This window comes from Salvelinus alpinus, chromosome 2 (assembly GCF_045679555.1).
Source record: "Salvelinus alpinus chromosome 2, SLU_Salpinus.1, whole genome shotgun sequence".
NCBI lineage: Eukaryota > Metazoa > Chordata > Actinopteri > Salmoniformes > Salmonidae > Salvelinus > Salvelinus alpinus.
This window is the reverse complement of record NC_092087.1, coordinates 103808090-103822611: the sequence shown is the minus strand read 5'-3', so window position 1 is coordinate 103822611 and position 14522 is coordinate 103808090. Positions and strand designations below refer to the sequence as shown.

Genomic DNA, 14522 nt, shown 5'->3' with positions numbered 1-14522 from the left:
TAATCATTGCTAATGAACCGTTACCAGGTCTTGCCATAGATTTTAAAGTAGATTTAAGTCAAAACTGTAATCGGTCAATCAGGAACACTCACTGTCTTCTTAGTAAGCAACCCCAGCGTAGATTTGGCCTAGTGTTTTAGGTTGTTGTCCTGTTGAAATGTGAATTAATCTCCCAGTATCAGGTGGAAAGCAGACTGAACCAGGTTTTCCTCTAGGATTTTGCGTGTGTTTAGCTCCATTCAGTTAATTTTTTTATTCTGAAAAACTCCCCAGTCCTTAACGCTTACAAGCATACCCATAACATGATGCAGCCACCACTATGCTTGAAAATATGGAGAGTGGTACTCAGATTTGCCTCAAACATAACACTTTGTATTCAGGACAAAAAGTGAATTGCTTTGCAACATGTTTTGCAGTATTACTTTTGTGGCTTGTTGCAAATAGGATGCGTATTTTGGAATATTTATAAACATTTCAAATATTTGTATTCTGTACAGACTTCCTTCTTTTCACTCTGCCAATTAGGTGGGTATTGTAGAGCAACTACAATGTTGTTGATCATCCCTGTCCCCAGCTCTCCTGTCACAGCTATAAAACAGTTACAAAGTTTAAAAGTCACCATCCCTGTCCCCAGCTCTCCTGTCACAGTTATAAAACAGTTACAGAGTTTAAAAGTCACCATCCCTGTCCCCAGCTCTCCTGTCACAGCTATAAAACAGTTACAAAGTTTAAAAGTCACCATCCCTGTCCCCAGCTCTCCTGTCACAGTTATAAAACAGTTACAGAGTTTAAAAGTCACCATCCCTGTCCCCAGCTCTCCTGTCACAGCTATAAAACAGTTACAAAGTTTAAAAGTCACCATCCCTGTCCCCAGCTCTCCTGTCACAGCTATAAAACAGTTACAGAGTTTAAAAGTCACCATCCCTGAGCAGTTTCCTTCCTCTCCGGCAACGGAATTAGGTATCCTGTATCCTAATTAATATGCTCTATGCTCAAAGGGATATTTAATCTCAGATGTTAGATTTTCTTTTTCTACCAATAGGTGTCCTTCTTTGTGAGGCATTGGTTGAATCTGTGTTTGAAATTCACTCCTTGACTGAAGGATCTTACAGATAATTGTATGTGTGGGGTACAGAGATGAGGAAGTCATTCAAAAATCATGTTAAACACTATTATTGCACACAGTGAGTCCATGCAACTTCTTATGTGACTTGTTAAGCACATCTTTACTCCTGAACGTATTTAGGCCATAACAAAGGGGTTGAATATTTATTGACTCTAGACATTTCAGATGTATTATTTTTTAATTTTATTAGATTTTTTAAATTATTGAATATCCGAAACATACAATATACTTGCAGTGAAGCCGATCAACAACTACACCATACCAGTCATCCAACAGACTCCCATTCAGAGCGACACACAGAAGCATCCAGGGTCAATGCCCTGCTCAAGGGCACGTTGACCGATCTACCACCAGGCCAAAAAACGTGAACCCAAACCCTCCAAGATCCCCCCACAGTTCCCCAATAGCTGTCCCTCAACCATTCGAGACCCCTCCCATAGTCCCCCCCAAAAGAATAAAAAAATATATACAATTAATTCAATTTCCCATCCCCAAGAACCCCCCCAATGCACCAACAACCAAGAGAAAGAGAAAACAGAAAAAGACAGAAGAAAACAGCAAACAATGCAAAAAAATTATATATATTAAAAACAAAAGATATCAAGGACAACTAAAACCATAACAGCAATGCCAACTGTGTATGTTTGTGTGCATGTCTGGCACTATTACATGTATGTGTGTGTTCTTGTATGCGTTTAATAGATCAATGCTGTGCATTTTCAGCCATTCCTGAACCTGAGACCAGAAATAGGCTACCTGAGGGAAATGCCAAAAGAAATGGTCTATTGACTCTGTGAACTAATAGTACAGGTAGATAGCAATAAAAACAATACTACAGAGATACAAAATAAGTTAGACGACCCCCGCTGTGGGCGGTACTTGAACTTTTATGTAATGTAAACAACTTGAACCTGACATGACCCTCCCTTGTGCTTTCATGTCATCATGTCAGAAGTCAAAACGGCAGAAAAAGGGAGAAATCATTTACAAGAAAGTGACTACTTAGCTTCGTTTGACGGCAGGTAGTTTAGTGGTTAGAGCTGACAAGGTAAAAATCTGTCGTTCTGCCCCTGAACAAGGCAACAGTTAACCCACTGTTCATAGGCCGTCAATGAAAATAAGAATTTGTTCTTAACTGACTTGCCTAGTTTAATAAAGGTCTAATAAATAAAAATAGGTGGGGAAATACTGACCAAGTTCTCGCCACCAGAGGGGTTTCTCTTCGAAAAGTCGAGTGAATGAATGGAAACAGCGTTTCATGCCATCGTTGGCTACTAAGCTAACACAAGAGGATGGTGACGTGCAGATCAGCACGTTGATATACGTCATGGGCAAAGAGGCAAAAAAATATATCGTATTTCGGGACGAGGATGATGAACCAACGATATGGTGAGTCCATTGAAGCTTTTATAAGGGGACTCTACGAACTGTCTAAGCACATATTTTGAGTAAACTAAGCAAGAATACATCCGTGACAAAATTGTCATAGCACAGATATAAAATCAGTAAGAAAATAGGGAATCTAACACTGACCAGAGCAATTGAAATGGCCCGTAACCACCAGCTAATTTAGAGTCTAACACAGAGCAGTCATGTGACAAGCAAGTGAAAGAGGTGACGTTTTCTCACAGGGAAAAAGGAAAGAGGTAAGGGACATTCAAAAGAAAAACAGGCACGGGGCAATGATGATTAGAAGAGATGTAGTGAAGAGCAGTCAGAAGAAATACTGTCCAGCTAAAAACTATGAATGTCGGAAATACAAAAGAAATGGGTCATTTTGCTGCTGTTTGCATACAAAAGTGAAGCAATAAGTGACAGCTGTCCAGACAGCTAAGAACATTTTAAAGCAACAAGATTCCTTTGTGTGGTGTGCTTCCAATGGTTCCAGTTGTCAATAAAAATGGCTGCATCCGCATCGGTGTGGGCCTACAGCGGCTAAATGAGGCAGCGGTGTGTGAGGAAATACGTACTGATAACGTTGGATGACGTCATTCCATTACAGGAGCCAAAGTGTTTTCTGGCTGGGTTCTGTGGGTTCTGGCTGGGTTCTGTGGGTTCTGGCTGGGTTCTGTGGGTTCTGGCTGGGTTCTGTGGGTTCTGGCTGGGTTCTGTGGGTTCTGGCTGGGTTCCGTGGGTTCTGGCTGGGTTCCGTGGGTTCTGCCTGGGTTCCGTGGGTTCTGGCTGGGTTCTGTGGGTTCTGTGGGTTCCGGCTTCCCCCTGGATGAAACTAGCAAGAAGCTAACAACCTCCATTAAACCATTTTAAGGAGATACTGTTTTCACATACTTCTCTTTTGGAATAAATCGGTGCACCTGCATTATTCCAACAGAAGATAACGGGAGCTGTTGATTGGCCTGGACGGAGTGAAATGCTACATGGACGACATTTTAGTTTATGGACGCTCAAAGGGAGGAGCACAACCGATAGACTAGCAGAAGCCTTCAGACTGATAAAAGCTTCAGGACTGAAGTTGAACAAGGAGAAATGACATCTAAAACCAAAGTGGGCACCCGGATCAGCAAGGTTTGTTTTGTCAGCCCTGACCCAGAGACAGTAAGGGCAGTGCAAGAACTGGTAAAACCACAGAACGTTACAGAGCTGAAAACAGATACTAGGCATGGTTAACTACCTAATGCAGATACTTACCAAAAACAGTTGCACTGAGCTGCAGCCACTCAACAAACTTCTGAAGCAAGATGTCGTCTTGTCCTGGGGAAGAAGCCAAGATCTTTAGAACAGTAAAAGGGCATGCTAGTATCAGCACTAGGGCTGCAACATTCCAGGACCTTCCCCCAAAATTCTCTGGTTTTCCAGAAATCCTGGTTGGAGATTCCCCGGATTTCCTGCTTATTCTGGGAAATCTCCAACCGGGACTTTGGGAAAACCAGGGAATTTATTGTCATTTTGCAACCTTAGTCATCACCAATACTAGGATGCTAAGATGTTGAGACCCACAGTGGCGAGCGTTGATGCCAGCAGTTATGGCATTGGAAGAGTACTGTTACAAGAGCATGAAAGGAAAATGCTGCCTGTGGCCTTCTGCTCACGTACCATCTCTTCTGCTGAGAGAAGGTGTGCCTGGATAGAGAAGGTGTGCCTAGATAGAGAAGGTGTGCCTAGATAGAGAAGGTGTGCCTAGATAGAGAAGGTGTGCCTAGATAGAGAAGGTGTGCCTAGATAGAGAAGGTGTGCCTAGATAGAGAAGGTGTGCTTGGCGTCTGTTTGGGCTTGTGAGAAGTTCTCACGTTACCTGTGCGGCCTGGAGACTTTTAAAACAAACCGTTTGGTGCCGTTGTTTAACTACAAAAACCCGGGTGAGGTCCCCCGTTGTTTAACTACAAAAACCCGGGTGAGGTCCCTGTGCGCTGCCAGCGATCGCTTATCAGAATGATGAGGTTCAGCCCCCAAAGCTGAATATACCGCAGGCAAAACGCTGCTCATTGCCAACACACTCTCAAGACAACCGTTGGTCCGCATAAAGAGCTCAGACCTGGAAGAAGTCGCAGCCTTCGTTGACGCAGTGAACGAGCACAGACCAGTTTCATCACATACCCTTCACCAGATTTCACACGCAAGTGGTGAAGAGAAGGGAATACAGACAGCACTGAAGTACACAAGGCACGGGTGGCCAAAACACATCAAAACAACGAGACAGTCAAGACCTACTTTAGCGAATCAGATGGACTACTGCTCACGGAGAGAGAATTGTGATTCCAGCGAGCTTCTCAGCAAGATCCACGAGGGTTTACCAAGGGGCCTCAAAGGGCAGAGAACGTGCTCAACGCTCAGTGTGGTGGCCCGGGACTCAGTATGCACTTAGAGGACAAAGTGAGTCAGTGAAAGCCGTGTCAGGTTACCAAGCCAACACAACGCAAACAACCGTTGATGACCACCAAGTTGCCAGACAGAGATCTTGGTCAACGCGTCGCGGCCGACCTATGTGAGGTTGACAGACAGCAGTACCTGGTTGTCGTCGGTTACTTCTCAAGATTCATAGAAGCGGTACACATGCCAGATGATTAAGCAGGTTGGCGATGGTGTGGCCGGGAGAGGAGGCATGTAGCCTTCTTCTACAGCTGGGGGAATCCGGCAGCTCCTAGTGAGTGAGTGGAACATGAAGAGCATGTTGTTTTTGCATGTCGGGAAATAGCTGAGGTCTCGGTGTCCGATAACACAAGGGCAGTTCACATCTTCCCGAATTACAGTCCTTCAAGGAAGAGTATGGGTTTGATCACATGACCTCACAAGCCAATGGAGAAGCTGAGAGACCTGTCCAGACGGCTAAGAAATTGTTTTTAAAGCAAGAAGCTCTTCTTACCTACAGAGCGACACCGATTGTAGCCCATCACAGCTACTCATGGGGCATCAGTTACAGACAAAGCTTCCAACCTTTGCAAAAAAAACTAGAACCTAGGTGGCCAGACTTGAAGAAGGTTGCCAAGCAAGACTCTGATGGCAGGCGCCAGACCACCTGCCACCGTTACAGGTGTCTCCGTGCACGTGAAGCTCGACCAAGACAAAAGGCTGCACGACTACGGCAACAGTGAAAGGGTCAAGCTGAACAGCCCAGATCATACATTGTGGATACTGAGCGTGGCGAGTTCAGGAGAAACCCGGGGACACCTCCAAAGCTACTCCTGAGGACCGACACAATGGAAACCCTACAGGGAGAATCTGATGTTCTAGTGGGCCGTCTGCAGAGACAGAGTTTTGAAGCGAACCACACTGGTGATCCTCCAAACAAACACCCCCAAAAACGATCTACAGAGTCACCAAAAGTTACCACCTGGTATGGATGACCTGTGAAGAGACCCATCGGATAGCGGTAACAAAAATAAAAATAAATAAAAAAGTAACATTGACAATTAAATGGACAATTGAAGAAAAGTTGAATGTTGGGACTTTAATTTTAGTTTGAAACGAATGCTCAGAAAGTTACTGTTGTTGTTATTGAAACTATGAAGAGACTCACAGTTTTAGTTCAGCATCCTGACAAGTTAATACGTTTCATTTGATGTAATGAATGTCATTCATTGCCATGAGTGTGCAAAGCTGTCATCAAGGCAAAAGGGCGGCTACTTTGAAGAATCTAAAATATATTTTGATTTGTTTACCACTTTTTTTGGTTACTACATGATAGTTTTGATGTCTTCACTATTATTCTACCATGTAGAAGATAGTAAAAAAAACTTGAATGAGTAGGTGTGTCCAAACTTTTGACTGGTACTATATATAATGAACAGACTAGGTCTATACTGCTCCTACGTGGTGTAACAATACATCATGTAGATGTATATAATGAACAGACTAGGTCTATACTGCTCCTACACGGTGTAACAATACATCATGTAGATGTATATAATGAACAGACTAGGTCTATACTGCTCCTACGTGGTGTAACAATACATCATGTAGATGTATATAATGAACAGACTAGGTCTATACTGCTCCTACATGGTGTAACAATACATCATGTAGATGTATATAATGAACAGACTAGGTCTATACTGCTCCTACACGGTGTAACAATACATCATGTAGATGTATATAATGAACAGACTAGGTCTAAACTGCTCCTACATGGTGTAACAATACATCATGTAGATGTATATAATGAACAGACTAGGTCTATACTGCTCCTACATGGTGTAACAATACATCATGTAGATGTATATAATGAACAGACTAGGTCTATACTGCTCCTACATGGTGTAACAATACATCATGTAGATGTATATAATGAACAGACTAGGTCTATACTGCTCCTACATGGTGTAACAATACATCATGTAGATGTATATAATGAACAGACTAGGTCTATACTGCTCCTACGTGGTGTAACAATACATCACGTAGATGTATATAATGAACAGACTAGGTCTATACTGCTCCTACGTGGTGTAACAATACATCATGTAGATGTATATAATGAACAGACTAGGTCTATACTGCTCCTACGTGGTGTAACAATACATCATGTAGATGTATATAATGAACAGACCAGGTCTATACTGCTCCTACGTGGTGTAACAATACATCATGTAGATGTATATAATGAATGTCCACTAGTGACTAACACAGTTAAAACATATTCATTATATGACATTAGCGACTAAAGGTTCTAACAGAAGGGGTTTTAGCACTATGTTCCACCATACTGGCCAACTGACCCCCCCCCCCCCCCCCCTGCCCCCAAAGTTCACCTTGCCCTCAAATGTTCGATCCGCTGCAGCTGATCCGGGTTCAAAGTTCACCTTGCCCTCAAATGTTCGATCCGCTGCAGCTGATCCGGGTTCAAAGTTCACCTTGCCCTCAAATGTTCGATCCGCTGCAGCTGATCCGGGTCACGGCACCAATATGTTGCTGTCTTTAGCTGTACCACAGAAGAACCACCCAGAAACGAAGAACGACTCCACTGCTGTCTTTTAGGGGTTTATTTAGTGTAGAGCTGCAAAACTACATCTCCCATAATGCATCAGTCTCCAATTATGATATATGAAGACACTGGAACACATCAGTCTCCAATGATGATATATGAAGACACTGGAACACACCAGTCTCCAATGATGATATATGAAGACACTGGAACACATCAGTCTCCAATGATGATATATGAAGAGACTGGAACACATCAGTCTCCAATGATGATATATGAAGAGACTGGAACACACCAGTCTCCAATGATGATATATGAAGAGACTGGAACACACCAGTCTCCAATGATGATATATGAAGACACTGGAACACATCAGTCTCCAATGATGATATATGAAGAGACTGGAACACACCAGTCTCCAATGATGATATATGAACAGACTGCGATGCACCATCTGACAAGTTGTTCTATAGAGGAGCTTGAAGGTATCACACATCCTGTCTCTCATCTCCAATACATTGCTAGGTGCTTTCAGTGTTGACAGTATTAAAATACAACAACTCACGTACAGAAACACTAATACAACCAAGCTACAACGTGAAACCGCATTTATCCCCATTCAGACCTACGAAAGCTGAAAACTACATCTTCTATAATGCAACGCTAGCATACCAGCCCGGCTAGCCATCGGCAACACGAAAGTCAAGCTAAGCTAAAAACAGCAAGCTAGGCTAGCAATACATTTTAGCACTCTGTTAAACTCTGAAAGTTACATTGTTCTAGTCTCACAAACGTGTCTGACGATGCCCATAGCATTAACCTTGAGATGCTTTAATTACTAACTTTATGGACTTATAACAGGAGCGATTTACAACACATACACTACATGGCCAAAAGTATGTGGACACCTGCTAGTCGAACATCTCATTCCAAAACAACGGGTATTAATATGGAGTTGATCCCGCATTTGCTGCTACAACAGCCTCCACTCTTCTGGGAAGGCTTTCCACCAGATGTTGGAACATTGCTGCAGGGGACTTGCTTCCATTCAGCTACAAGAGCATTAGTGAGGTCGGGCACTGATGTTGGGCAATTAGGCCTGGCTCGCAGTCGGCGTTCCAATCCATCTCAAATTTGTTCGATGGGGTTGAGGTCAGGGCTCTGTGCAGGCCAGTCAAGTTCTTCCACACACCGATCTAGACAAACCATTTATGTATGGACCTTGCTTTCTGCACAGGGGCATTGTCATGCTGTGAAACAGGAAAGGGCCTTTCTCAAATTGTTGCTACAAAGTTGGAAGCACAGAATCGTCTAGAATGTCATTGTATGCAGTAGCGTTAAGATTTCCCTTCACTGGAACTAAGGGGCCTAGTCTGAACCATGAAAAACAGCCCCAGACCATTAATCCTCCTCCCCTAAAGTTTACAGTTGGCACTATTCATTCAGGCAGGGAGTGTTCTCCTGGCATACGCCAAACCCAGATTCGTCCGTCGGACTGACAGATTCATCAGTAAGGAAGTGCGATTCATCCCTCCAGAGAACGCGTCTCCAAAGTCCAATGGCGGTGACCTTTACACCATTCCAGCCGAAGCTTGACATTGCGCATGGTGATCTTAGGCTTGTGTGTGGCGGCTCGGCCATGGAAACCCATTTCATGAAGCTCACGACGAACAGTTATTGTGCTGACGTTGCCTCCAGAGGCAGTGTTGCAACCAAGGACAGACGATTTTTACACGCTTCAGCACTCGGAGGTCCCGTTCTATGAATTTGTGTGGCCTACCACTTTGCAGCTGAGCCATAGTTGCGCCTATACGTTTCCACTTCACAATAACAACACTTACAGTTGACCGGGGCAACACTAGCAGGGCAGAAATCTGACGAACTGACTTGATGGAAAGCTGGCATCCTATGACGGTGCCACGTTGAAAGTCACTGAGCTCTTCAGTAAGGCCATTCTACTGCCAATGTTTGTCTATGGAGATGGCTGTGTGCTTGATGGCTGTGTGCTTGATTTGATACACCGGTCAGCAATGGGTGAGGCTGCCTCTTAAACATCATCAGGCAGTACCAGAAGATCAACAAATACAAATAGAAACCAGAAGTAAAGTTCCTGGTGATCACAGTGATCTGGTTCCACCTTCGGTCTGAACTGGGAATATTCCTGTTTGTGGGCCACTGACCCTTGACCTGGGTGTTCTATGGTTCTAAATAGGAATAACATGACATTTGATAAAATAACAATTTTAACTCTCCTACACATACACAGAAACGCAAAACACACACACACACAGTTAAGATTATATTTATATTTTTAACAAAGCTTGCTAATAGGGTAAACCTCTGTCCACACTTACAGCATTATTGGTGTGTGATTTGTATTTAGTCTCTCATATGTTTCCAGTTCACCTGACAAGTTAAAACTATTTTCACACTGAGAACAGTCTTAAGGTTTCTCTCCGGTGTGTATTGTCTCATGCATTTTCAGGTTCCCTAACTGGGTAAAACTCTTTCCACACTGGGAACAGTGGTAAGGCTTCACTCCAGAATGTATTCTCTCATGTTGTTTCAGGGAATTTAATGAGAAACATTTCTTTTCACACTGGAAGCATTGGAATGGCCGCTCTACTGAGTGTATTCTCTCGTGGATATTCAGCTTCCATAACTCTGTAAAACTCTTTCCACAATGAGAGCAGTGGAAAGGCCTCTCTACAGAGTGTGTTTTTTCATGCTTTTTCAGTGCCCCTGATGAGAAAAAACTCCTTTCACACTGGGAACAGTGGTAAGGTTTATCTCCAGTGTGTGTTGTCTCATGCATTTTCAGGTTCCCTGACTGGGTAAAACTCTTTCCACACTGGGAACAGTGGTAGGGCTTCACTCCAGAATGTATTCTCTCATGTAATTTCAGGTTCCCTAACTGGATAAAACTCTTTCCACACTGGGAACAGTGGTAGGGCTTCACTCCAGAATGTATTCTCTCATGGATTTTCAGCTGCGCTAATTGGGTAAAACTCTTTTCACACTGGGAGCATTGGAAAGGCCTCTCTACAGAGTGTGTTTCCTCATGCTTTTTTAAGCCCCCTGTTGAGAAAAAACTATTTTCATATTGGGCACAGTGGTATGGGTTCTTCCTCTTGTGTTTCTTCTCATGCCTTTTCAGGTTTCCTAACCGACTAAAAGTATTTCCACATTCAGAGCATTGATGAGGCTTTTCTCCAGACTGTGGCTTCTTTCTTGTGTGTATTCTCTCATGCATGCTCAGGTTCCCTAACCGGGCAAAACTCTTTCCACAGTGGGAGCAGTGGTGTCGTCTCACTGGTTTGGACGTCGCTGGCTCTGGTTCCCCTGAAGGCCTCTTCCCGCTATCAGAATGAGAGTCTGGTCTCTCTCCTGCCAAAGAGAAAACAGAGACCTGAATGAAACCCCCCACATGATAAAAAATGTATTTGTAGTGTCTTAGGATGCTTCTTAGATTGATGACACCGGACAAGTAAGTTTAGTATTCAAGTAATAGAAAGTGAGAGTGCAGACGCAGAGCAAGCGTTCTCAATGTACAGTGGCGAATATGAAAAAGGTGTATCCTTTCATTGTGGAAATGGGACTAAATGGACTTAAGGAACCGTTTTGAAATAAGACACAGGATGTAGCATCACACTGATTAACAGGTCCCAATTCAATGACAAGTGGAAAAAAGTTTAAGTGCCTAAACTGAGAGACACCCCTATTTAAACAAAAAAACATTACACAGGGGAGAAGATCACTGTGACTGGAGTTGCTGATGTTCAAGTGGAAAATCAAGGACAAAAGAAAAAAAAGTCTGCCTCTCTTAGTAGTGGAAGGTACTGGCCCCGGCTTACTAGGGAGAGGGTGGTTGAAGGAAATAAAGTTGAACCGGGATTAAAATCAAACAGGTCACCAACAGAGATATTGACACTACAGCAGGTGCTTTTCAAAGCATGAGAGTGTTTTCAAAGAACAGCTAGGGACATTAAAAAAGGGGTCCAAGCTACCATTCATGTTGCTGCAGATGCTACTCCCAGATTCTATAGGGCAAGATCAGTTCCATATGCCATGAAGCCTAAAGTGGATGTGGAAATTGACAGACTCTTAGCAGAGGATTCAATGTCTCTGATTGGGCAGGACCAGTTGATCCCATCCTCGTCGGCAAATATGTAGTATCTTAGGATGCTTCTTAGATTGATCTCCCGGGTGGCGCAGTGGTCTAGGGCACTGCATCGCAGTGCTAGCTGCGCCACCAGAGTCTCTGGGTTCGCGCCCAGGCTGGGCTGGGTTCGCGCCCAGGCTCTGTCGCAGCCGGCCGCAACCGGGAGAGCCGTGGGGCGACGCACAATTGGCATAGCGTCGTCCGGGTTAGGGAGGGTTTGGCCGGTAGGGATATCCTTGTCTCAGTATGTAAAAATGTAATAAAAATGTATGCACTCTACTGTAAGTCGCTCTGGATAAGAGCGTTTGCTAAATGACTCACTACTGTAAGTCTCTCTGGATAAGAGTGTTTGCTAAATGACTCACTACTGTAAGTCTCTCTGGATAAGAGCGTTTGCTAAATGACTCACTACTGTAAGTCTCTCTGGATAAGAGCGTTTGCTAAATGACTTCCTCTCCTTTCACTGTAATATCCTCCTGCTCTTCTTTCACGATAATGTTGAGCCCCAGAGCTTCTTTCTCCGTCCAGCAGACCTCCTCTACTTTAGCAAGGGGGGAGTAGCTTAGTGAGCTCATGGTGATGTTAGCTAACTAGCTAGCATTAGCCTAGTGCTAGACTCAGTATCAATTGAACACATTTGCAAAATGTCATTTAACAATTAAATTACGTTTAAATTAACAAGTAGATACGTAAACAGAATTATGTTCAAAACACTAAGATTAATATACACAAGATTGGTCTAAAGAGCTTCAATGTTTCGTTTTTATTTTTTTTTTACTGTAAGTCTCTCTGGATAAGAGCGTTTGCTAAATGACTCACTACTGTAAGTCTCTCTGGATAAGAGCGTTTGCTAAATGACTCACTACTGTAAGTCTCTCTGGATAAGAGCGTTTGCTAAATGACTCACTACTGTAAGTCTCTCTGGATAAGAGCGTTTGCTAAATGACTCACTACTGTAAGTCTCTCTGGATAAGAGCGTTTGCTAAATGACTCACTACTGTAAGTCTCTCTGGATAAGAGCGTTTGCTAAATGACTCACTACTGTAAGTCTCTCTGGATAAGAGCGTTTGCTAAATGACTCGATGTAAATGTGCATAGTGTAGGTCTAAGCTCATTGGGCATTTCTGAGTTGTATTCTCCAAGAACAAAAAGCCTAGGCTATATCATTCATTTAAAAGTAAATCAATGCATGTACCAATCGCAGATTGCCCCTTTATAAATGAATACAGTACTGAACAACATATTCAAGTGTAGAACGTCAGTAGAACGCCCCTTTAAAAAAAGCACAGCCTAGTTCAACAACTGCATAGTTTGTGTTCCCTGTTTTTATGACAATACTCACTGGTGTTAACAGGATCTGCAGTCTCCTCTTCCACTCCCAAAACGTCTTCCTCCTCTTTTATTGAGATAACATTTTGGAGTAAAAGAGGCTCTTCCTCTTCTTTCACTGTATTCTCTTCTTCTTCCAATGTGATATCTTCCTCTTCCTCCTTTTTAATTCTGAAAGCTTCTACCTCCTCTTTCACTCTAAAATGTTCTTCCTCTTCTTTCACATTAACATCATCCTCGTATTCTTTCAATGTGATATCTTCCTCTTCCTCCTTTTTAATTCTGAAAGCTTCTACCTCCTCTTTCACTCTAAAATGTTCTTCCTTTTCTTTCACATTAACATCACCCTCGTATTCTTCCAATGTGATATCCTCCTCTTCCTCCTGTTTTATTCTGAAAACGTCTTCCTCTCCTTTCACTGTAATATCCTCCTGCTCTTCTTTCACGATAATGTTGAGCCCCAGAGCTTCTTTCTCCGTCCAGCAGACCTCCTCTACTTTAGCAAGGGGGGAGTAGCTTAGTGAGCTCATGGTGATGTTAGCTAACTAGCTAGCATTAGCCTAGTGCTAGACTCAGTATCAATTGAACACATTTGCAAAATGTCATTTAACAATTAAATTACGTTTAAATTAACAAGTAGATACGTAAACAGAATTATGTTCAAAACACTAAGATTAATATACACAAGATTGGTCTAAAGAGCTTCAATGTTTCGTTTTTATTTTTGCTAGCAAGCTACCGAGGTGGTTGAATCACTAGCCTTTTGACGCTGTTGAAGAAGCCTCCCGTCTCGTCCATCAGATTACACGCAATACGCACATCGCCATCTGCTGACTGGAGTGGGTAACGCAGATTGGAAAAAATACGTATTACACTGTTTAATCTGGCAAACAATGTCATAAGGAGTAATTTAGAAACAACCAGATGTTATGTTTTCTCTTCCTTCTTACAGCCAATACTTTCCTCCAGGGCTGACCTGCCTATTAGGCAGGATTAGGTGACAGATTGACGAGGGTGTCATTTTCCGAGCTAAATTGACCAAGACGCACCGCCAACAACACCTGCACAAAAACAATGAAAGCTTCTCTCACGGAGGGGCATGTTCCCGCCACACGAAGCAGTGCCCACGTTGCCATAGTTTGTGTAACGTGTATATGTTTTTTATCGGAGTTGTTCTGAACCCAGTGCCCCAGTCGTCGTTAAATTCGCCTGAGTGATTTGTATTTTCCTTCAACTTTCTGAAGAGGAAACCGAGCGGAAATGCACCTGTCTGTGTGTGCGCGTTTATCTACCACCGTGTGTAGCTGTTAGCAATGATGCTGATTGTCTACCACTATGTAGCTGTTAGCAATGATGCCGATTGTCTACCACTGTGTGTAGCTGTTAGCATTAATGCTGATTGTCTACCACTATGTAGCTGTTAGCGATGATGCTGATTGTCTACCACTGTGTAGCTGTTAGCAATGATGCTGATTGTCTACCATTATGTAGCTGTTAGCAATGATGCTAATTGTCTACCACTGTGTGTA

At 43.1% G+C, this 14522-nt stretch overlaps 1 protein-coding gene across 1 annotated transcript; it reads right to left on the bottom strand.

Moving 5' to 3' along the window:
- Window positions 1-9789: 9789 nt before the first annotated feature.
- Window positions 9790-14252, bottom strand: LOC139546927 (zinc finger protein 431-like). Its single transcript, XM_071355898.1, has 2 exons — window positions 13007-14252; window positions 9790-10889 (listed from the first exon to the last, which is right to left on the bottom strand). Exons 1-2 carry the CDS (start codon window positions 13521-13523, stop codon window positions 9946-9948), a joined length of 1461 nt encoding a protein of 486 aa, XP_071211999.1. The 5' UTR covers window positions 13524-14252; the 3' UTR covers window positions 9790-9945.
- Window positions 14253-14522: the final 270 nt, after the last annotated feature.